We start from the raw sequence: 24,901 nt of genomic DNA on the forward strand, positions 1-24,901 counted from the left end.
ACTCCGGCAGGATTCTACTGTCCTAAATATATCAATACAACCCCGGCAGGATTCTACTGTCCAAATATATCAATACAACTCCGGCAGGATTCTACTTTCCAAATATATCAATACAACTCCGGCAGGATTCTACTGTCCAAATATATCATCACAACTCCGGCAGGATTCTACTGTCCCAAATATATCAATACAACTCCGGCAGGATTCTACTGTCCTAAATATATCAATACAAATCCGGCAGGATTCTACTGTCCTAAATATATCAATACAACCCCGGCAGGATTCTACTGTCCAAATATATCAATACAACTCCGGCAGGATTCTACTGTCCAAATATATCAATACAACTCCGGCAGGATTCTACTGTCCTCAATATATCAATACAACTCCGGCAGGATTCTACTGTCCAAATATATCAATACAACTCCGGCAGGATTCTACTGTCCCAAATATATCAACACAACTCCGGCAGGATTCTCCTGTCCAAATATATCAATACAACTCCGGCAGGATTCTACTTTCCAAACATATCAATACAACTCCGGCAGGATTCTACTTTCTAAAATATATCAACACAACTCCGGCAGGATTCTCCTGTCCCAAATATATCAATACAACTCCGGCAGGATTCTACTGTCCCAAATATATCAATACAACTCCGGCAGGATTCTACTTTCCAAATATATAAATACAACTCCTGCAGGATTCTACTTTCCAAAATATATCAACACAACTCCGGCAGGATTCTGCTGTCCAAATATATCAATACAACTCCGGCAGGATTCTACTTTCCAAAATATATCAACACAACTCCGGCAGGATTCTACTGTCCTCAATATATCAATACAACTCCGGCAGGATTCTACTTTCCAAAATATATCAACACAACTCCGGCAGGATTCTACTGTCCTCAATATATCAATACAACTCCGGCAGGATTCTACTTTCCAAAATATATCAACACAACTCCGGCAGGATTCTACTGTCCAAATATATCAATACAACTCCGGCAGGATTCTACTGTCCCAAATATATCAATAAAACCCCGGCAGGATTCTACTGTCCAAATATATCAATCCAACTCCGGCAGGATTCTACTGTCCCAAATATATCAATACAACTCCGGCAGGATTCTATTGTCCAAATATATCAACACAACTCCGGCAGGATTCTAATGTCCTAAATATATCAATACAACTCCGGCAGGATTCTACTGTCCTAAATATATCAACACAACTCCGGCAGGATTCTACTGTCCTAAATATATCAATACAACTCCGGCAGGTTTCTACTGTCCAAATATATCAATACAACTCCGGCAGGATTCTACTGTCCTAAATATATCAACACAACTCCGGCATGATTCTACTGTCCTAAATATATCAATACAACTCCGGTAGGATTCTACTGTCCTAAATATATCAATACAAATCCGGCAGGATTCTACTGTCCAAATATATCAATACAACTCCGGCAGGATTCTACTGTCCTAAATATATCAATACAACTCCAGCAGGATTCTACTGTCCTAAATATATCAATACAACTCCTGCAGGTTTCTACTGTCCAAATATATCAACACAACTCCGGCAGGATTCTACTGTCCCAAATATATCAATACAACTCCAGCAGGATTCTACTGTCCAAATATAACAATACAACTCCGGCAGGATTCTACTGTCCTCAATATATCAATACAACTCCGGCAGGATTCTACTGTCCCAAATATATCAACACAACTCCGGCAGGATTCTACTGTACCAAATATATCAATACAACTCCGGCAGGAATCTACTGTCCAAATATATCAATACAACTCCGGCAGGATTCTACTGTCCTAAATATATCAATACAACTCCGGCAGGAATCTACTGTCCAAGTATATCAATACAACTCCGGCAGGATTCTACTGTCCTAAATATATCAATACAACTCCGGCAGGATTCTACTGTCCTAAATATATCAATACAACTCCGGTAGGGTTCTACTGTCCCAAATATATCAACACAACTCCGGCAGGGTTCTACTGTCCTCAATATATCAATACAACTCCGGCAGGATTCTACTGTCCCAAATATATCAACACAACTCCGGCAGGATTCTACTGTCCCAAATATATCAACACAACTCCGGCAGGGTTCTACTGTCCTCAATATATCAATACAACTCCGGCAGGATTCTACTGTCCAAATGTATGAATACAACTCCGGCAGGATTCTACTGTCCAAAATATATCAACACAACTCCGGCAGGATTATACTGTCCTCAATATATCAATACAACTCCGGCAGGATTCTACTGTCCAAATATATCAATACAACTCCGGCCGGATTCTCCTGTCCAAATATATCAATACAACTCCGGCAGGATTCTACTGTCCTAAATATATCAACACAACTCCGGCAGGATTCTACTGTCCTCAATATATCAATACAACTCCGGCAGGATTCTACTTTCCAAATATATCAACACAACTCCGGCAGGATTCTACAGTCCTCAATATATCAACACAACTCCGGCAGTAATCGACTGTCCTAAATATATCAACACAACTCCGGCAGGATTCTACTTTCCAAATATATCAACACAACTGCGGCAGGATTCCACTTTCCAAATAGATCAACACAACTCCGGCAGGATTCTACTGTCCTCAATATATCAACACAACTCCGGCAGTAATCTACTGTCCTAAATATATCAATACAACTCCGGCAGGATTCTACTTTCCAAATATATCAACACAACTGCGGCAGGATTCTACTTTCCAAATATATCAATACAACTGCGGCAGGATTCTACTGTCCTAAATATATCAATACAACTCCGGCAGGATTCTACTTTCCAAACATATCAATACAACTCCGGCAGGATTCTACTTTCCAAATATATCAATACAACTCCGGCAGGATTCTACTGTCCTCAATATATCAATACAACTCCGGCAGGATTCTACTTTCCAAATATATCAATACAACTCCGGCAGGATTCTACTTTCCAAATATATCAATACAACTCCGGCAGGATTCTACTGTCCTCAATATATCAATACAACTCCGGCAGGATTCTACTTTCCAAATATATCAATACAACTCCGGCAGGATTCCACTGTCCTAAATATATCAATACAACTCCGGCAGGATTCTACTGTCCCAAATATATCAATACAACTCCGGCAGGATTCCACTGTCCCAAATATATCAATACAACTCCGGCAGGATTCTACTGTCCAAATATATCAATACAACTCCGGTAGGATTCCACTGTCCTAAATATATCAATACAACTCCGGCAGGATTCTACTGTCCAAATATATCAATACAACTCCGGCAGGATTCTACTTTCCAAAATATATCAGCACAACTCCGGCAGGATTCTACTGTCCTCAATATATCAACACAACTCCGGCAGGATTCTACTCTCCTAAATATATCAATACAACCCCGGCAGGATTCTACTGTCCAAATATATCAATACAACTCCGGCAGGATTCTACTGTCCTAAATATATCAATACAACCCCGGCAGGATTCTACTGTCCAAATATATCAATACAACTCCGGCAGGATTCTACTTTCCAAATATATCAATACAACTCCGGCAGGATTCTACTGTCCAAATATATCATCACAACTCCGGCAGGATTCTACTGTCCCAAATATATCAATACAACTCCGGCAGGATTCTACTGTCCTAAATATATCAATACAAATCCGGCAGGATTCTACTGTCCTAAATATATCAATACAACCCCGGCAGGATTCTACTGTCCAAATATATCAATACAACTCCGGCAGGATTCTACTGTCCAAATATATCAATACAACTCCGGCAGGATTCTACTGTCCTCAATATATCAATACAACTCCGGCAGGATTCTACTGTCCAAATATATCAATACAACTCCGGCAGGATTCTACTGTCCCAAATATATCAACACAACTCCGGCAGGATTCTCCTGTCCAAATATATCAATACAACTCCGGCAGGATTCTACTTTCCAAACATATCAATACAACTCCGGCAGGATTCTACTTTCTAAAATATATCAACACAACTCCGGCAGGAGTCTCCTGTCCCAAATATATCAATACAACTCCGGCAGGATTCTACTGTCCCAAATATATCAATACAACTCCGGCAGGATTCTACTTTCCAAATATATAAATACAACTCCTGCAGGATTCTACTTTCCAAAATATATCAACACAACTCCGGCAGGATTCTGCTGTCCAAATATATCAATACAACTCCGGCAGGATTCTACTTTCCAAAATATATCAACACAACTCCGGCAGGATTCTACTTTCCAAAATATATCAATACAACTCCGGCAGGATTCTACTTTCCAAAATATATCAACACAACTCCGGCAGGATTCTACTGTCCTCAATATATCAATACAACTCCGGCAGGATTCTACTTTCCAAAATATATCAACACAACTCCGGCAGGATTCTACTGTCCAAATATATCAATACAACTCCGGCAGGATTCTACTGTCCCAAATATATCAATAAAACCCCGGCAGGATTCTACTGTCCAAATATATCAATCCAACTCCGGCAGGATTCTACTGTCCTAAATATATCAATACAACTCCGGCAGGATTCTACTGTCCGAAATATATCAATACAACTCCGGCAGGATTCTACTGTCCCAAATATATCAATACAACTCCGGCAGGATTCTACTGTCCGAAATATATCAATACAACTCAGGCAGGATTCTACTGTCCCAAATATATCAATACAACTCCGGCAGGATTCTACTGTCCAAATATATCAATACAACTCCGGCAGGATTCTACTGTCCCAAATATATCAATACAACTCCGGCAGGATTCTACTGTCCCAAATATATCAATACAACTCCGGCAGGATTCTACTGTCCCAAATATATCAATACAACTCTGGCAGGATTCTACTGTCCAAATATATCAACACAACTCCGGCAGGATTCTACTGTCCAAATATATCAATTCAACTCCGGCAGGATTCTACTGTTCAAATATATCAATACAACTCCGGCAGGATTCTACTGTCCAAATATATCAATACAACTCCGGCAGGATTCTATTGTCCAAATATATCAATACAATTCCGGCAGGATTCTACTGTCCAAATATATCAACACAACTCCGGCAGGATTCTACTGTCCAAATATATCAATACAATTCCGGCAGGATTCTACTGTCCAAATATATCAATACAAATCCGGCAGGATTCTACTGTCCAAATATATCAATACAATTCCGGCAGGATTCTACTGTCCAAATATATCAATACAACTCCGGCAGGATTCTACTGTCCAAATATATCAATACAAATCGGGCAGGATTCTACTGTCCTCAATATATCAATACAACTCCGGCAGGATTCTACTGTCCAAATATATCAATACAACTCCGGCAGGATTCTACTGTCCAAATATATCAATACAATTCCGGCAGGATTCTACTGTCCAAATATATCAACACAACTCCGGCAGGATTCTACTGTCCAAATATATCAATACAATTCCGGCAGGATTCTACTGTCCAAATATATCAATACAACTCCGGCAGGATTCTACTGTCCAAATATATCAATACAATGCCGGCAGGATTCTACTGTCCAAATATATCAATACAACTCCGGCAGGATTCTACTGTCCAAATATATCAACACAACTCCGGCAGGATTCTACTGTCCCAAATATATCAATACAACTCCGGCAGGATTCTACTGTCCAAATATATCAATACAACTTGGGCAGGATTCTACTGTCCAAATATATCAATACAATTCTGGCAGGATTCTACTGTCCAAATATATCAATACAACTCCGGCAGGATTCTAATGTCCCAATAATATCAATACAACTCCGGCAGGATTCGACTGTCCAAATATATCAATACAACTCCGGCAGGATTCTACTGTCCAAATATATCAACACAACTCCGGCAGGATTCTACTGTCCAAATATATCAATACAACTCCGGCAGGATTCTACTGTCCAAATATATCAATACTAGTCCGGCAGGATTCTACTGTCCCAAATATATCAATACAACTCGGGCAGGATTGTACTGTCCGAAATATATATATACAACTCCGGCAGGATTCTACTGTCCCAAATATATCAACACTTGTCCGGCAGGTTTCTACTGTCCCAAATATATCAATACAACTCCGGCAGGATTCTACTGTCCAAATATATCAATACAAGTCCGGCAGGATTCTACTGTCCCTAATATATCAATGCAACTCCCGCAGGATTCTACTGTCCAAATATATCAATACAAGTCCGGCAGGATTCTACTGTCGCAAATATATCAATACAACTCCGGCAGGATTCTACTGTCCAAATATATCAATACAAGTCCGGCAGGATACTACTGTCCAAATATATCAACACAACTCCGGCAGGATTCTACTGTCCAAATATACCAATACAACTCCGGCAGGATTCTACTGTCCAAATATATCAATACAACTCCGGCAGGATTCTACTGTCCAAATATACCAATACAAATCCGGCAGGATTCTACTGTCCAAATATATCAACACAACTCCGGCAGGATTCTACTATCGCAAATATATCAATGCAACTCCCGCAGGATTCTACTGTCCAAATATATCAATACAAGTCCGGCAGGATACTACTGTCCAAATATATCAACACAACTCCGGCAGGATTCTACTGTCCAAATATACCAATACAACTCCGGCAGGATTCTACTGTCCAAATATATCAATACAACTCCGGCAGGATTCTACTGTCCAAATATACCAATACAACTCCGGCAGGATTCTACTGTCCAAATATATCAACACAACTCCGGCAGGATTCTACTATCGCAAATATATCAATGCAACTCGCGCAGGATTCTACTGTCCCAAATATATCAATACAACTCCTGCAGGATTCTACTGTCCAAATATACCAATCCAACTCCGACAGGATTCTCCTGTCCAAATATATCAACACAACTCCGGCAGGATTCTACTGTCCAAATTTATCAATACAACTCCGGCAGGATTCTACTGTCCCAAATATATCAACACAACTCCGGCAGGATTCTACTGTCCAAATATATCAACACAAGTCCGGCAGGATTCTACTGACCAAATATATCAATACAACTCCGGCAGGATTCTACTGTCCAAATATATCAATGCAACTCCGGCAGGATTCTACTGTCCCAAATATATCAATACAACTCCGGCAGGATTCTACTGTCCTAAATATATCAACACAACTCCGGCAGGATTCTACTGTCCCAAATATATCAATACAACTCCGGCAGGATTCTACTGTCCAAATATATCAATACAACTCCGGCAGGATTCTACTGTCCAAATATATCAATACAATTCCGGCAGGATTCTACTGTCCAAATATATCAACACAAATCCGGCAGGATTCTACTGTCCCCAATATATCAATACAACTCTGGCAGGATTCTACTGTCCAAATATATCAATACAACTCCGGCAGGATTCTACTGTCCAAATATATCAATACAATGCCGGCAGGATTCTAATGTCCAAATATATCAATACAACTCCGGCAGGATTCTACTGTGCAAATATATCAATACAACTCCGGCAGGATTCTACTGTCCAAATATATCAACACAACTCCGGCAGGATTCTACTGTCCCAAATATATCAATACAACTCCGGCAGGATTCTACTGTCCAAATATATCAATACAACTTGGGCAGGATTCTCCTGTCCAAATATATCAATACAATTCCGGCAGGATTCTACTGTCCAAATATATCAATACAACTCCGGCAGGATTCTAATGTACCAAATATATCAATACAACTCCGGCAGGATTCGACTGTCCAAATATATCAATACAACTCCGGCAGGATTCTACTGTCCAAATATATCAACACAACTCCGGCAGGATTCTACTGTCCAAATATATCAATACAACTCCGGCAGGATTCTACTGTCCAAATATATCAATACAAGTCCGGCAGGATTCTACTGTCCCAAATATATCAATACAACTCGGGCAGGATTGTACTGTCCGAAATATATCAATACAACCCCGGCAGGATTCTACTGTCCAAATATATCAATACAACTCCGGCTGGATTCTACTGTCCCAAATATATCAACACATGTCCGGCAGGTTTCTACTGTCCCAAATATATCAATACAACTCCAGCAGGATTCTACTGTCCAAATATATCAATACAAGTCCGGCAGGATTCTCCTGTCCCTAATATATCAATGCAACTCCCGCAGGATTCTACTGTCCAAATATATCAATACAAGTCCGGCAGGATTCTACTATCGCAAATATATCAATACAACTCCGGCAGGATTCTACTGTCCAAATATATCAATACAAGTCCGGCATGATACTACTGTCCAAATATATCAACACAACTCCGGCAGCATTCTACTGTCCAAATATACCAATACAACTCCGGCAGGATTCTACTGTCCAAATATATCAATACAACTCCGGCAGGATTCTACTGTCCAAATATACCAATACAACTCCGGCAGGATTCTACTGTCCAAATATATCAACACAACTCCGGCAGGATTCTACTATCGCAAATATATCAATGCAACTCCCGCAGGATTCTACTGTCCAAATATATCAACACAACTCCGGCAGGATTCTACTGTCCAAATATATCAATACAACTCCGGCAGGATTCCACTGTTCCAAATATATCAACACAACTCCGGCAGGATTCTACTGTCCAAATATATCAACACAACTCCGGCAGGATTCTACTGACCAAATATATCAATACAACTCCGGCAGGATTCTACTGTCCAAATATATCAATGCAACTCCGGCAGGATTCTACTGTCCCAAATATATCAATACAACTCCGGCAGGATTCTACTGTCCTAAATATATCAACACAACTCCGGCAGGATTCTACTGTCCCAAATATATCAATACAACTCCGGCAGGATTCTACTGTCCAAATATATCAATACAACTCCGGCAGGATTCTACTGTCCAAATATATCAATACAATTCCGGCAGGATTCTACTGTCCAAATATATCAACACAAATCCGGCAGGATTCTACTGTCCCCAATATATCAATACAACTCCGGCAGGATTCAACTGTCCAAATATATTAACACAACTCCGGCAGGATTCTACTGTCCAAAATATATCAATACAACTCCGGCAGGATTCTCCTGTCCCAAATATATCAATACAACTCCGGCAGGATTCTACTGTCCTAAATATATCAACACAACTCCGGCAGGATTCTACTGTCCCAAATATATCAATACAACTCCGGCAGGATTCTACTGTCCAAAATATATCAACACAACTCCGGCAGGATTCTACTGTCCCAAATATATCAACACAACTCCGGCAGGAATCTACTGTCCAAAATATATCAATGCAACTCCGGCAGGATTCTACTGTCCCAAATATATCAATACAACTCGGGCAGGATTCTACTGTCCCAAATATATCAATACAACTCCGGCAGGATTCTACTGTCCCAAATATATCAATACAACTCCGGCAGGATTCTACTGTCCAAATATATCAACACAACTCCGGCAGGATTCTACTGTCCCAAATATATCAATACAACTCCGGCAGGATTCTACTGTCCAAATATATCGACACAACTCCGGGAGGATTCTACTGTCCCAAATATATCAATACAACTCCGGCAGGATTCTACTGTCCAAATATATCAACACAACTCCGGCAGGATTCTACTCTCCCAAATATATCAATACAACTCCGGCAGGATTCTACTGTCCAAATATATCAACACAACTCCGGCAGGATTCCCCTGTCCCAAATATATCAATACAACTCCGGCAGGATTCTACTGTCCAAATATATCAATACAACTCCGGCAGGATTCTACTGTCCAAAACATATCATTACAACTCCGGCAGGATTCTACTGTCCAAATATATCAACACAACTCCGGCAGGATTCTACTGTCCCAAATATATCAATACAACTCCGGCAGGATTCTACTGTCCAAAATATATCAATACAACTCCGGCAGGATTCTACTGTCCCAAATATATCAACACAACTCCGGCAGGATTCTACTGTCCTAAATATATCAATACAACTCGGGCAGGATTCTACTGTCCCAAATATATCAACACAACTCCGGCAGGATTCTACTGTCCAAATATATCAATACAACTCCGGCAGGATTCTACTGTCCAAAACATATCATTACAACTCCGGCAGGATTCTACTGTCCAAATATATCAACACAACTCCGGCAGGATTCTACTGTCCCAAATATATCAACACAACTCCGGCAGGATTCTACTGTCCAAATATATCAATACAACTCGGGCAGGATTCTACTGTCCAAATATATCAACACAACTCCGGCAGGATTCTACTGTCCCAAATATATCAATACAACTCCGGCAGGATTCTACTGTCCAAATATATCAACACAACTCCGGCAGGATTCTACTGTCCTAAATATATCAATACAACTCCTGCAGGATTCTACTGTCCAAAATATATCAACACAACTCCGGCAGGATTCTACTGTCCCAAATATATCAACACAACTCCGGCAGGATTCTACTGTCCCAAATATATCAACACAACTCCGGCAGGATTCTACTGTCCAAATATATCAATACAACTCCGGCAGGATTCTACTGTCCCAAATATATCAATACAACTCCGGCAGGATTCTACTGTCCAAATATATCAATACAACTCCGGCAGGATTCTACTGTCCCAAATATATCAATACAACTCCGGCAGGATTCTACTGTCCCAAATATATCAATACAACTCCGGCAGGATTCTACTGTCCCAAATATATCAACACAACTGCGGCAGGATTCTACTGTCCGAAATATATCAATACAACTCCGGCAGGATTCTACTGTCCAAATATATCAATACAACTCCGGCAGGATTCTACTGTCCCAAATATATCAATACAACTCCGGCAGGATTCTACTGTCCAAATATATCAATACAACTCCGGCAGGATTCTACTGTCCCAAATATATCAATACAACTCCGGCAGGATTCTACTGTCCAAATATATCAATACAACTCCGGCAGGATTCTACTGTCCCAAATATATCAACACAACTCCGGCAGGATTCTACTGTCCAAAATATATCAATACAACTCCGGCAGGATTCTACTGTCCCAAATATATCAATACAACTCCGGCAGGATTCTACTGTCCAAATATATCAATACAACTCCGGCAGGATTCTACTGTCCCAAATATATCAACACAACTCCGGCAGGATTCTACTGTCCAAAATATATCAATACAACTCCGGCAGGATTCTACTGTCCAAAATATATCAATACAACTCCGGCAGGATTCTACTGTCCAAAATATATCAACACAACTCCAGCAGGATTCTACTGTCCCAAATATATCAATACAACTCCGGCAGGATTCTGCTGTCCAAAATATATCAATACAACTCCGGCAGGATTCTACTGTCCAAAATATATCAATACAACTCCGGCAGGATTCTACTGTCCAAATATATCAACACAACTCCGGCAGGATTCTACTGTCCCAAATATATCAATACAACTCCGGCAGGATTCTACTGTCCTAAATATATCAACACAACTCCGGCAGGATTCTACTGTCCCAAATATATCAACACAACTCCGGCATGATTCTGCTGTCCTAAATATATCAACACAACTCCGGCAGGATTCTACTGTCCTAAATATATCAATACAACTCCGGCAGGTATCTGCTGTCCCAAATATATCAATCCAACTCCGGCAGGATTCTACTGTCCCAAATATATCAATACAACTCCGGCAGGATTCTACTGTCCAAATATATCAACACAACTCCGGCAGGATTCTGCTGTCCCAAATATATCAATACAACTCCGGCAGGATTCTGCTGTCCCAAATATATCAATACAACTCCGGCAGGATTCTACTGTCCTAAATATATCAATACAACTCCGGCAGGTATCTGCTGTCCCAAATATATCAATACAACTCCGGCAGGATTCTACTGTCCAAATATATCAACACAACTCCGGCAGGATTCTACTGTCCTAAATATATCAACACAACTCAGGCAGGATTCTACTGTCCCAAATATATCAATACAACTCCGGCAGGATTCTACTGTCCAAATATATCAACACAACTCCGGCAGGATTCTACTGTCCAAATATATCAACACAACTCCGGCAGGATTCTACTGTCCCAAATATATCAATACAACTCCGGCAGGATTCTACTGTCCCAAATATATCAATACAACTCCGGCAGGATTCTACTGTCCAAATATATCAACACAACTCCGGCAGGATTCTACTGTCCTAAATATATCAACACAACTCAGGCAGGATTCTACTGTCCAAATATATCAACACAACTCCGGCAGGATTCTGCTGTCCCAAATATATCAACACAAATCCGGCAGGATTCTACTGTCCAAATATATCAATACAACTCCGGCAGGATTCTACTGTCCTAAATATATCAATACAACTCCGGCAGGATTCTACTGTCCAAATATATCAATACAACTCCGGCAGGTTTCTACTGTCCTAAATATATCAACACAACTCCGGCAGGATTCTACTGTCCCAAATATATCAATACAACTGCGGCAGGATTCTACTGTCCCAAATATATCAATACAACTCCGGCAGGATTCTACTGTCCAAATATATCAATACAACTCCGGCAGGATTCTACTGTCCAAATATATCAACACAACTCCGGCAGGATTCTACTGTCCTAAATATATCAATACAACTCCGGCAGGATTCTACTGTCCAAATATTTCAATACAACTCCGGCAGGATTCTACTGTCCAAATATATCAATACAACTGCGGCAGGATTCTACTGTCCCAAATATATCAACACAACTCCGGCAGGATTCTACTGTCCAAATATTTCAATACAACTCCGGCAGGATTCTACTGTCCAAATATATCAATACAACTCCGGCAGGATTCTACTGTCCAAATATATCAATACAACTCCGGCAGGATTCTACTGTCCCAAATATATCAATACAACTCCGGCAGGATTCTACTGTCCAAAATATATCAATACAACTCCGGCAGGATTCTACTGTCCAAATATATCAATACAACTCCGGCAGGATTCTACTATCCCAAATATATCAATACAACTCCGGCAGGATTCTACTGTCCAAAATATATCAATACAACTCCGGCAGGATTCTACTGTCCAAATATATCAATACAACTCCGGCAGGATTCTACTGTCCAAATATATCAATACAACTCCGGCAGGATTCTACTGTCCAAATATATCAATACAACTCCGGCAGGATTCTACTGTCCAAAATATATCAATACAACTCCGGCAGGATTCTACTGTCCAAATATATCAATACAACTCCGGCAGGATTCTACTGTCCCAAATATATCAATACAACTCCGGCAGGATTCTACTGTCCAAAATATATCAATACAACTCCGGCAGGATTCTACTGTCCAAATATATCAATACAACTCCGGCAGGATTCTACTGTCCAAATATATCAATACAACTCCGGCAGGATTCTACTGTCCAAATATATCAACACAACTCCGGCAGGATTCTACTGTCCCAAATATATCAATACAACTCCGGCAGGATTCTACTGTCCAAAATATATCAATACAACTCCGGCAGGATTCTACTGTCCAAAATATATCAATACAACTCCGGCAGGATTCTACTGTCCAAAATATATCAATACAACTCCGGCAGGATTCTACTGTCCTAAATATATCAATACAACTCCGGCAGGATTCTACTGTCCCAAATATATCAACACAACTCCGGCAGGATTCTACTGTCCCAAATATATCAATACAACTCCGGCAGGATTCTACTGTCCCAAATATATCAATACAACTCGGGCAGGATTCTACTGTCCCAAATATATCAATACAACTCTGGCAGGATTCTACTGTCCGAAATATATCAACACAACTCCGGCAGGATTCTACTGTTCCAAATATATCAATACAACTCGGGCAGGATTCTACTGTCCAAAATATATCAATACACCTCCGGCAGGATTCTACTGTCCCAAATATATCAATACAACTCCGGCAGGTTTCTACTGTCCCAAATATATCAATACAACTCCGGCAGGATTCTACTGTCCAAAATATATCAATACAACTCCGGCAGGATTCTACTGTCCAAATATATCAACACAACTCCGGCAGGATTCTACTGTCCCAAATATATCAATACAACTCCGGCAGGATTCTACTGTCCAAAATATATCAATACAACTCCGGCAGGATTCTACTGTCCAAATATATCAATACAACTCCGGCAGGATTCTACTGTCCCAAATATATCAACACAACTCCGGCAGGATTCTACTGTCCCAAATATATCAATACAACTCGGGCAGGATTCTACTGTCCCAAATATATCAATACAACTCTGGCAGGATTCTACTGTCCCAAATATATCAATACAACTCGGGCAGGATTCTACTGTCCCAAATATATCAATACAACTCGGGCAGGATTCTACTGTCCGAAATATATCAACACAACTCCGGCAGGATTCTACTGTTCCAAATATATCAATACAACTCCGGCAGGATTCTACTGTCCAAAATATATCAATACAACTCGGGCAGGATTCTACTGTCCCAAATATATCAATACAACTCGGGCAGGATTCTACTGTCCGAAATATATCAACACAACTCCGGCAGGATTCTACTGTTCCAAATATATCAATACAACTCCGGCAGGATTCTACTGTCCAAAATATATCAATACAACTCGGGCAGGATTCTACTGTCCCAAATATATCAATACAACTCCGGCAGGATTCTACTGTCCTAAATATATCAATACAACTGCGGCAGGATTCTAATGTCCGAAATATATCAATACAACTCGTGCAGGATTCTACTGTCCCAAATATATCAATACAACTCCGGCAGGATTCTACTATCCCAAATATATCAACAGAACTCCGGCAGGATTCTACTGTCCCAAATATATCAATACAACTCCGGCACGATTCTACTGTCCTAAATATATCAATACAACTCCGGCAGGATTCTGCTGTCCTAAATATATCAATACAACTCTGGCAGGATTCAACAGTCCAAAATATATCAATACAACTCCGGCATGATTCTGCTGTCCTAAATATATCAACACAACTCCGGCAGGATTCTGCTGTCCCAAATATATCAATACAACTCCGGCAGGTATCTGCTGTCCCAAATATATCAATCCAACTCCGGCAGGATTCTACTGTCCCAAATATATCAATACAACTCCGGCAGGATTCTACTGTCCAAATATATCAACACAACTCCGGCAGGATTCTACTGTCCAAATATATCAATACAAATCCGGCAGGATTCTACTGTCCAAATATATCAATACAACTCCGGCAGGATTCTACTGTCCTAAATATATCAATACAACTCCGGCAGGATTCTACTGTCCAAATATATCAATACAACTCCGGCAGGTTTCTACTGTCCCAAATATATCAATACAACTCCGGCAGGATTCTACTGTCCCAAATATATCAACACAACTCCGGCAGGATTCTACTGTCCCAAATATATCAACACAACTCCGGCAGGATTCTACTGTCCCAAATATATCAACACAACTCCGGCAGGATTCTACTGTCCCAAATATATCAATACAACTCCGGCAGGATTCTACTGTCCCAAATATATCAACACAACTCCGGCAGGTTTCTACTGTCCCAAATATATCAATACAACTCCGGCAGGATTCTACTGTCCCAAATATATCAACACAACTCCGGCAGGATTCTACTGTCCCAAATATATCAATACAACTCCAGCAGGATTCTACTGTCCCAAATATATCAACACAACTCCGGCAGGATTCTACTGTCCCAAATATATCAATACAACTGCGGCAGGATTCTACTGTCCAAAATATATCAACACAACTCCGGCAGGATTCTACTGTCCCAAATATATCAATACAACTCCGGCAGGATTCTACTGTCCAAATATTTCAATACAACTCCGGCAGGATTCTACTGTCCAAATATATCAATACAACTGCGGCAGGATTCTACTGTCCCAAATATATCAATACAACTCCGGCAGGATTCTGCTGTCCCAAATATATCAACACAACTCCGGCAGGATTCTGCTGTCCCAAATATATCAATACAACTGCGGCAGGATTCTACTGTCCCAAATATATCAATACAACTCCGGCAGGATTCTACTGTCCAAATATTTCAATACAACTCCGGCAGGATTCTACTGTCCAAATATATCAATACAACTCCGGCAGGATTCTACTGTCCCAAATATATCAATACAACTCCGGCAGGATTCTACTGTCCCAAATATATCAACATAACTCCGGCAGGATTCTACTGTCCCAAATATATCAATACAACTCCGGCAGGATTCTACTGTCCAAATATATCAACACAACTCCGGCAGGATTCTACTGTCCTAAATATATCAGTACAACTCCGGCAGGATTCCACTGTCCAAATATATCAACACAACTCCGGAAGGATTCTACTGTCCTAAATATATCAGATGTGATAGCATTTGTGTGTTCAATGACTGTAACTAACATTAATGGTGATGTTACAGAATCTGTTTATTCAATGACTGTAACTAACATTAATGGTGATGTTGCAGAATCTGTTTATTCAATGACTGTAACTAACATTAATGGTGATGTTACAGAATCTGTTTATTCCATGACTGTAACTAAAATTAATGGTGATGTTACAGAATCTGTTTGTTCAATGACTGTAACTAACATTAATGGTGATGTTACAGAATCTGTTTATTCAATGACTGTAACTAACATTAATGGTGATGTTACAGAATCTGTTCAATGACTGTAACTAACATTAATGGTGATGTTACAGAATCTGTTTATTCAATGACTGTAACTAACATTAATGGTGATGTTACAGAATCTGTTCAATGACTGTAACTAACATTAATGGTGATGTTGCAGAATCTGTTTATTCAATGACTGTAACTAACATTAATGGTGATGTTACAGAATCTGTTCAATGACTGTAACTAACATTAATGGTGATGTTACAGAATCTGTTTATTCAATGACTGTAACTAACATTAATGGTGATGTTACAGAATCTGTTTATTCAATGACTGTAACTAACCTTAATGGTGATGTTACAGAATCTGTTTATTCAGTGACTGTAACTAACATTAATGGTGATGTTACAGAATCTGTTCAATGACTGTAACTAACATTAATGGTGATGTTACAGAATCTGTTTATTCAGTGACTGTAACTAACATTAATGGTGATGTTACAGAATCTGTTTATTCAATGACTGTAACTAACCTTAATGGTGATGTTACAGAATCTGTTTATTCAGTGACTGTAACTAACATTAATGGTGATGTTACAGAATCTGTTCATTCAATGACTGTAACTAACATTAATGGTGATGTTACAGAATCTGTTTATTCAATGACTGTAACTAACATTAATGGTGATGTAACCTAATTGTCTCTCTGGGGGTTAACATCAGGTATAAGAAGGGATCCTTTCAATATCGAACAGAGCGGGTGTGGGACAGGGAACTGACATCGCTGCTTCTCACAGAAAATGCACTCCCCGCCCAGAGGTCCGGTCTATGCCATTTACTACACTGTCCTTGCAGCTGTCGCTGTTCCGGGTAAAGTATTACAGCAAGTTATTCATTGTGAGAAGCATTAGTTACCTGGATTGTCTCAGTAACTGGTTGTTGACCGCACTTTGTACAGTGCGTTTCCCCCGGAGCCGCCTGTCCAGCGGGATCACTCCAATCCGTGTTCCACCCTGAAAGGACTTTGTTTGTTCAGTGCGACGGTTGATTGAAATTATATTCACATGTTGATATTTTTTGATCATAATTGGACTGTGTCTGTGTAATGGCGGAGAGTGAAATATCCCTCCCCCAACACCGACCTCCAAATCACACTTTGAAATGTGTCTCCATTCTCTCCAATCAGCCGCTTCCCCGGTGTGAGGAGCGGGCGAACTTCCCACCAGCTCACGCCTTGCTCCGGTCTAACTGTTTCTGGACGATTGTGAATAGGTGGAGAAAAAATCTCTGCAAAAATACCTCTGTGTGTTTAAACTGTATTGAATTACATGCAGTTCTAATCATTGCCTTGTAATCGGGTTTAATGACATTTCACCTCTCTCAGTTCCCGGGATCTCAGCTCTGCTCCCACCTCCTCCCATCTCCTGGTGTGTCTCGGACTAACCCGTTCCAGCTGGCTGTAACTGGACAACGTTACAAAGTGAATACTTTAAATACAATGTGTAATTGTACATTATATCAGTGTAAGACACAAGCTCGTTACCGCATGGTAGGTTGTTGCATAAGGTTAAATCTCACGGGATCCAAGGTGAGGTAGCCAATTGGATACAACATTGGATTGACGACAGAAGACAGAGGGTGGGTGTGGAGGGTTGTTTTTTAAACTGGAGGCCTGTGACCAGCGGTGTGCCTCAGGGATCGGTGCTGGATCCGCTGTTATTTGTTATTTATATTAATGATTTGGATGAGAATTTAGGAGGCATGGTTAGTAAGTTTGCAGATGACACCAAGATTGGTGGCATCGTGGACGGTGAAGAAGGTTATCTAGGATTGCAACGGAATCTTGATAAATTGGGCCAGTGGGCCGATGAATGGCAGATGGAGTTTAATTCAGATAAATGTGAGGTGATGCATTTTGGTAGATCGAATCGGACCAGGACCTACTCCGTTAATGGTAGGGCGTTGGGGAGAGTTATAGAACAAAGAGATCTAGGAGTACAGATTCATAGCTCCTTGAAAGTGGAGTCACAGGTGGATAGGGAGGTGAAGAAGACATTCAGCATGCTTGGTTTCATTGGTCAGAACATTGAATACAGGAGTTGGGATGTCTTGTTGAAGTTGTACAAGACATTAGTAAGGCCACACTTGGAATACTGTGCACAGTTCTGGTCACCCTATTATAGAAAGGATATTATTAAACTAGAAAGAGTGCAGAAAAGATTTACTAGGATGCTGCCGGGACTTGATGGTTTGACTTATAGGGAGAGGTTTGACAGACTGGGACTTTTTTCCCTGGAGAGTAGGAAGTTAAGGGGTGATCTTATAGAAGTCTATAAAATAATGAGGGGCATAGATAAGGTAGATAGTCAAAATCTTTTCCCAAAAGTAGGGGAGTCTCTAATGAGGGGGCATAGATTTAAGGTGAGAGGGGAGAGATACAAAAGGGTCCAGAGGGGCAATTTTTTCACTCAAAGGGTGGTGAGTGTCTGGAACGAGCTGCCAGAGGCAGTAGTAGAGGCGGGTACAATTTTGTATTTTAAAAAGTATTTGGACAGTTACATGGGTAAGATGGGTACAGAGGGAAATGGGCCAAGTGCAGGCAATTGGGACTAGCTTAGTGGTATAAACTGGGCGACATGGACATGTTGGGCCGAAGGGCCTGTTTCCATGTTGTAAACTTCTATGATTCTATGATTCTATAACAGGATCACGCAGTGAGACCGTGTCCTCACATTTCCTATCACCTTATTGATATTATATTTCAGTGATATTATCATATTATTGATCAATGGGTCTGATTTGTCTTCCCTCCTCTCCTGCGGTTTGACTCAGGCTGGGGCTCGGTAAGACTGAGGTTCTATTCGCCCCTCCCCCGTGACACTGGAGATTCTGTGACCCGCCCTTCTGTTTCATTCCTTGTATTTATTTCCAGTTGTATGATCTTAGTTCAGTGAGAAACACTCTGACCTCTTAGTCCGAGAGTTACGGGTTCTACAGCCCACTCCAGGACCTTAGTCCATAGTCCGGGATGACACAGGGAAGGATTGAGGGAGTGCTGCATTGCGGGACCTGTGGTTCTCCCACGACCCCCTGAACCCCAGCCCCCGTCAGGTGATTGGGATGGAAGTTGAGGATTGTATTGGAGAACTACCGACCGATCTCCTGGTGCTCTGGATAATATTCATTCTCAATCAATGCCGCCAGATCCAGACTAACTGGGTAATGCTCTCCCTGCTGTTTCCGGGACCTGGATCAGCCAGACTGACCGTGGGTCTGTCAATGTGAAGGGGATCCAATATATTGAGAGATCTGTCAGGCGGTCACATCAATACGAATCTTCACAATCTTTGTTTCATTGTTTGTAAGATTCATTTTACATTTGTTTTGTTTTTGTTCCATTTGTTACTGTGTTGATTGTGTGGTTTTTCATTAATTATCTTAAACTGTATAAATTGCTCATTATTCATTACACAAGGACTGTTATTAACACGTTTGAACATTCTATTTATTTTAATACATGTTGTTTCCCAAGGATTTTAAATATTTTTCGTTCACCCGAGGTCTCTGGCCTGTGTGGAATCTTGGAGGGCAGAAGGAGGCCATTCGGTCCATCGCGCCTGTGCCAGCTCTTTAAAAGATTAACTGTCAGACTCCATCCCTTCAATTATCAAAGACGGAAACTTTATACAATTCCGGTCAATGTATTACTTCTGCTGGGAGTCTATAAGTTAATCTAAATGGTATTATTTTGATGTAGTACAAGAGCAGAGGGACCTGGGGGACATATTGATAAATATTTGAAGGCGGCAGGGCAAGCTGATAAAGCGGTTAAGACAGTGTCTGGGATAAATCGGAGCATTGAATAAAAAACACGGAAATCACTCTAAAACTTTACAAATCTCAGGTTAGGCCTCAGCGTACTGTGTCCAATTCTGGGCACCGCACTTTAGGAAGGGTGTCAAGGCCCTGGAGAGGGTGCAGAGGAGATTTACCAGGATGGTTCGAGGGGATGAGAGACTCCAGTTATGTGGAGAGACTGGAGAAGCTGGGATTGTTCTCCTTAGAGCAGAGAAGATTAAGGGGAGATTTAATAGAGGTGCTAAGAATCATGAGGGCTTTCGATCGAACAAGTAGGGAGAAGCTGATTCCTTGGGTAAGTGGGTGGGTAAAATAATAGGCAAAAGAACTGGAGGGGAAATCAGGAGAAATATTTCGACACCGAGGGCTGTGAGATCTGGAGAGCACCACCTGAAGCGGTGGGGGGGGTGAAGCAAATTCCACAGGAAATTTCAAAAGGAAATTGGACCTGTACTTAACGCTGATTCGCAGCGTTAAGGGGAAAAAGCTTGGGGAGTGGGATCAAATTGCAGACCTCTATCAAGGAGCTGGCACAGGCACGGCGGGCCGAATGGCCTCCTCCTGTGCTGTAAGATACTATGATTCTATTCTCTAACTTCTCATCTCTCTCCTTCTTCACAGTTAATTTAGTGGCGATTGTGATCCTGTCCCGAGGAAGGTGCGGTCTCTCCAGATGTATCACTCGGTACCTGGTGTCCATGGCGGTGACGGATCTCCTGGTCATTCTCACGGCTGTGATATTAAACCGGATTCCTGGTATTTATTTTCCGGGTAGTTTCCTGTCCATCACTCCCGTCTGTAGTCTCAGCATTACATTAATTTATGCATCAAGAGACAGTTCTGTCTGGTTAACGGTCGCTTTCACCTTTGATCGATTTGTGGCCATTTGTTGCCAGAAGCTGAAAATTAAATATTGCACCGAGAAAACGGCGGCCGTGGTTATCGGGACGGTCTGTGCGCTGATTTGTTTTAAAACTGTCCCCTGGTACTTTATGCACGAACCCGTCTACATAATTAACAAAATCCCATGGTATTGCAGACAGAAGGATATCCGTTATACATCAATTGTATGGACAGCATTTGATTGGTCTGATCGTCTTTTAACCCCTTGTCTCCCATTCATTCTGATTCTTCTGCTCAATGTTCTGACCGTCAGACATATTCTAGCGGCCAATAGAGCCCGCAGGAGACTCCGGGCCCACAGCAATGGAGAGAATCAGAGTGACCCGGAGATGGAGAGTCGGAGAAAGTCCATCGTTTTACTCTTCGCCATCTCGGGCAGTTTTATCCTCTTGTGGATAACGTATGTTGTACAGTTCTTATATGTGCGAATTACAAACGATTACAACATCAAAAGCTTCAGTGATCCGAAGTTTATTCTGCAGGAAAGCGGAAACATGCTTCAGCTCCTGAGTTCTTGCACCAACACGTTTATTTATGCAGTGACTCAAAGTAAATTCAGGGAGGAGTTAACGAATGCGGTCAAATATCCACTGAATCTAATTGTTCAATTAATTATACAGCGAAAGGAATAAATTCCAATAATAATTCTGCCTTTTAAAAATAAGAACCACTCTCAGCTGTTAACAAACCAGGAAACAAAGCTGGTTTGTTTTCAAATTAGTAATAAATCGGAACAGGAAACATTTCCAACTGTTGTGGCTTCCGTAAAATAATCACCACTGTAAGAGATTGATAACAGGGATTTCAGGTGCGTTGAGTTCTGGGATGGGGCGGGTGACCTCACTGTACCAGTGAGACAAACATCCCAATTTACTGACAGGTGACCTTACTGTACCAGTGAGACAAACATCCCAATTTACTGACAGGTGACCTTACTGTACCAGTGAGACAAACATCCCAATTTACTGACAGGTGACCTTACTGTACCAGTGAGACAAACATCCCAATTTACTGACAGGTGACCTTACTGTACCAGTGAGACAAACATCCCAATTTACTGACAGGTGACCTTACTGTACCAGTGAGACAAACATCCCAATTTACTGACAGGTGACCTTACTGTACCAGAGAGACAAACATCCCAATTTACTGACAGGTGACCTTATTGTACCAGTGAGACAAACATCCCAATTTACTGACAGGTGACCTTACTGTACCAGTGAGACAAACATCCCAATTTACTGACAGGTGACCTTACTATACCAGTGAGACAAACATCCCAATTTACTGACAGGTGACTTTACTGTACCAGTGAGACAAACATCCCAATTTACTGACAGGTGACCTTACTGTACCAGAGAGACAAACATCCCAATTTACTGACAGGTGACCTTACTGTACCAGAGAGACAAACATCCCAATTTACTGACAGGTGACCTTACTGTACCAGTGAGACAAACATCCCAATTTACTGACAGGTGACTTTACTGTACCAGTGAGACAAACATCCCAATTTACTGACAGGTGACCTTACTGTACCAGAGAGACAAACATCCCAATTTACTGACAGGTGACCTTACTGTACCAGTGAGATAAACATCCCAATTTACTGACAGGTGACCTTACTGTACCAGTGAGACAAACATCCCAATTTACTGACAGGTGACCTTACTGTACCAGTGAGACAAACATCCCAATTTACTGACAGGTGACCTTACTGTACCAGAGACAAACATCCCAATTTACTGACAGGTGACCTTACTGTACCAGTGAGACAAACATCCCAATTTACTGACAGGTGACCTTACTGTACCAGTGAGACAAACATCCCAATTTACTGACAGGTGACCTTACTGTACCAGTGAGACTAACATCTCAATTTACTGACAGGTGACCTTACTGTACCAGAGAGACAAACATCCCAATTTACTGACAGGTGACCTTACTGTATCAGTGAGACAAACATCCCAATTTACTGACAGGTGACCTTACTGTACCAGTGAGAAAAACATCCCAATTTACTGACAGGTGACCTTACTGTACCAGTGAGACAAACATCCCAATTTACTGACAGGTGACCTTACTGTACCAGTGAGATAAACATCCCAATTTACTGACAGGTGACCTTACTGTACCAGTGAGACAAACATCCCAATTTACTGACAGGTGATCTTACTGTACCAGTGAGACAAACATCCCAATTTACTGACAGGTGACCTTACTGTACCAGTGAGACAAACATCCCAATTTACTGACAGGTGATCTTACTGTACCTATGAGACAAACATCCCAATTTACTGACAGGTGACCTTACTGTACCAGAGAGACAAACATCCCAATTTACTGACAGGTGACCTTATTGTACCAGTGAGACAAACATCCCAATTTACTGACAGGTGACCTTACTGTACCAGAGAGACAAACATCCCAATTTACTGACAGGTGACCTTACTGTACCAGTGAGAAAAACATCCCAATTTACTGACAGGTGACCTTACTGTACCAGTGAGACAAACATCCCAATTTACTGACAGGTGACTTTACTGTACCAGTGAGACAAACATCCCAATTTACTGACAGGTGACCTTACTGTACCAGAGAGACAAACATCCCAATTTACTGACAGGTGACCTTACTGTACCAGTGAGATAAACATCCCAATTTACTGACAGGTGACCTTACTGTACCAGTGAGACAAACATCCCAATTTACTGACAGGTGACCTTACTGTACCAGTGAGACAAACATCCCAATTTACTGACAGGTGACCTTACTGTACCAGAGACAAACATCCCAATTTACTGACAGGTGACCTTACTGTACCAGTGAGACAAACATCCCAATTTACTGACAGGTGACCTTACTGTACCAGTGAGACAAACATCCCAATTTACTGACAGGTGACCTTACTGTACCAGTGAGACTAACATCTCAATTTACTGACAGGTGACCTTACTGTACCAGAGAGACAAACATCCCAATTTACTGACAGGTGACCTTACTGTATCAGTGAGACAAACATCCCAATTTACTGACAGGTGACCTTACTGTACCAGAGAGACAAACATCCCAATTTACTGACAGGTGACCTTACTGTACCAGTGAGAAAAACATCCCAATTTACTGACAGGTGACCTTACTGTACCAGTGAGACAAACATCCCAATTTACTGACAGGTGACCTTACTGTACCAGTGAGACAAACATCCCAATTTACTGACAGGTGACCTTACTGTACCAGTGAGACAAACATCCCAATTTACTGACAGGTGACCTTACTGTACCAGTGAGAAAAACATCCCAATTTACTGACAGGTGATCTTACTGTACCAGTGAG

At 41.1% G+C, this 24,901-nt stretch overlaps 1 protein-coding gene across 1 annotated transcript; it reads left to right on the forward strand.

The window, feature by feature from the left end:
- Window positions 1-17,604: 17,604 nt before the first annotated feature.
- Window positions 17,605-22,197, forward strand: LOC137310246 (probable G-protein coupled receptor 139). The gene is made up of 2 exons (XM_067978143.1): window positions 17,605-17,674; window positions 21,284-22,197. Exons 1-2 carry the CDS (start codon window positions 17,605-17,607, stop codon window positions 22,195-22,197), a joined length of 984 nt encoding a protein of 327 aa, XP_067834244.1.
- Window positions 22,198-24,901: the final 2,704 nt, after the last annotated feature.

This window comes from Heptranchias perlo, unplaced genomic scaffold, assembly GCF_035084215.1.
Source record: "Heptranchias perlo isolate sHepPer1 unplaced genomic scaffold, sHepPer1.hap1 HAP1_SCAFFOLD_232, whole genome shotgun sequence".
Lineage (NCBI taxonomy): Eukaryota > Metazoa > Chordata > Chondrichthyes > Hexanchiformes > Hexanchidae > Heptranchias > Heptranchias perlo.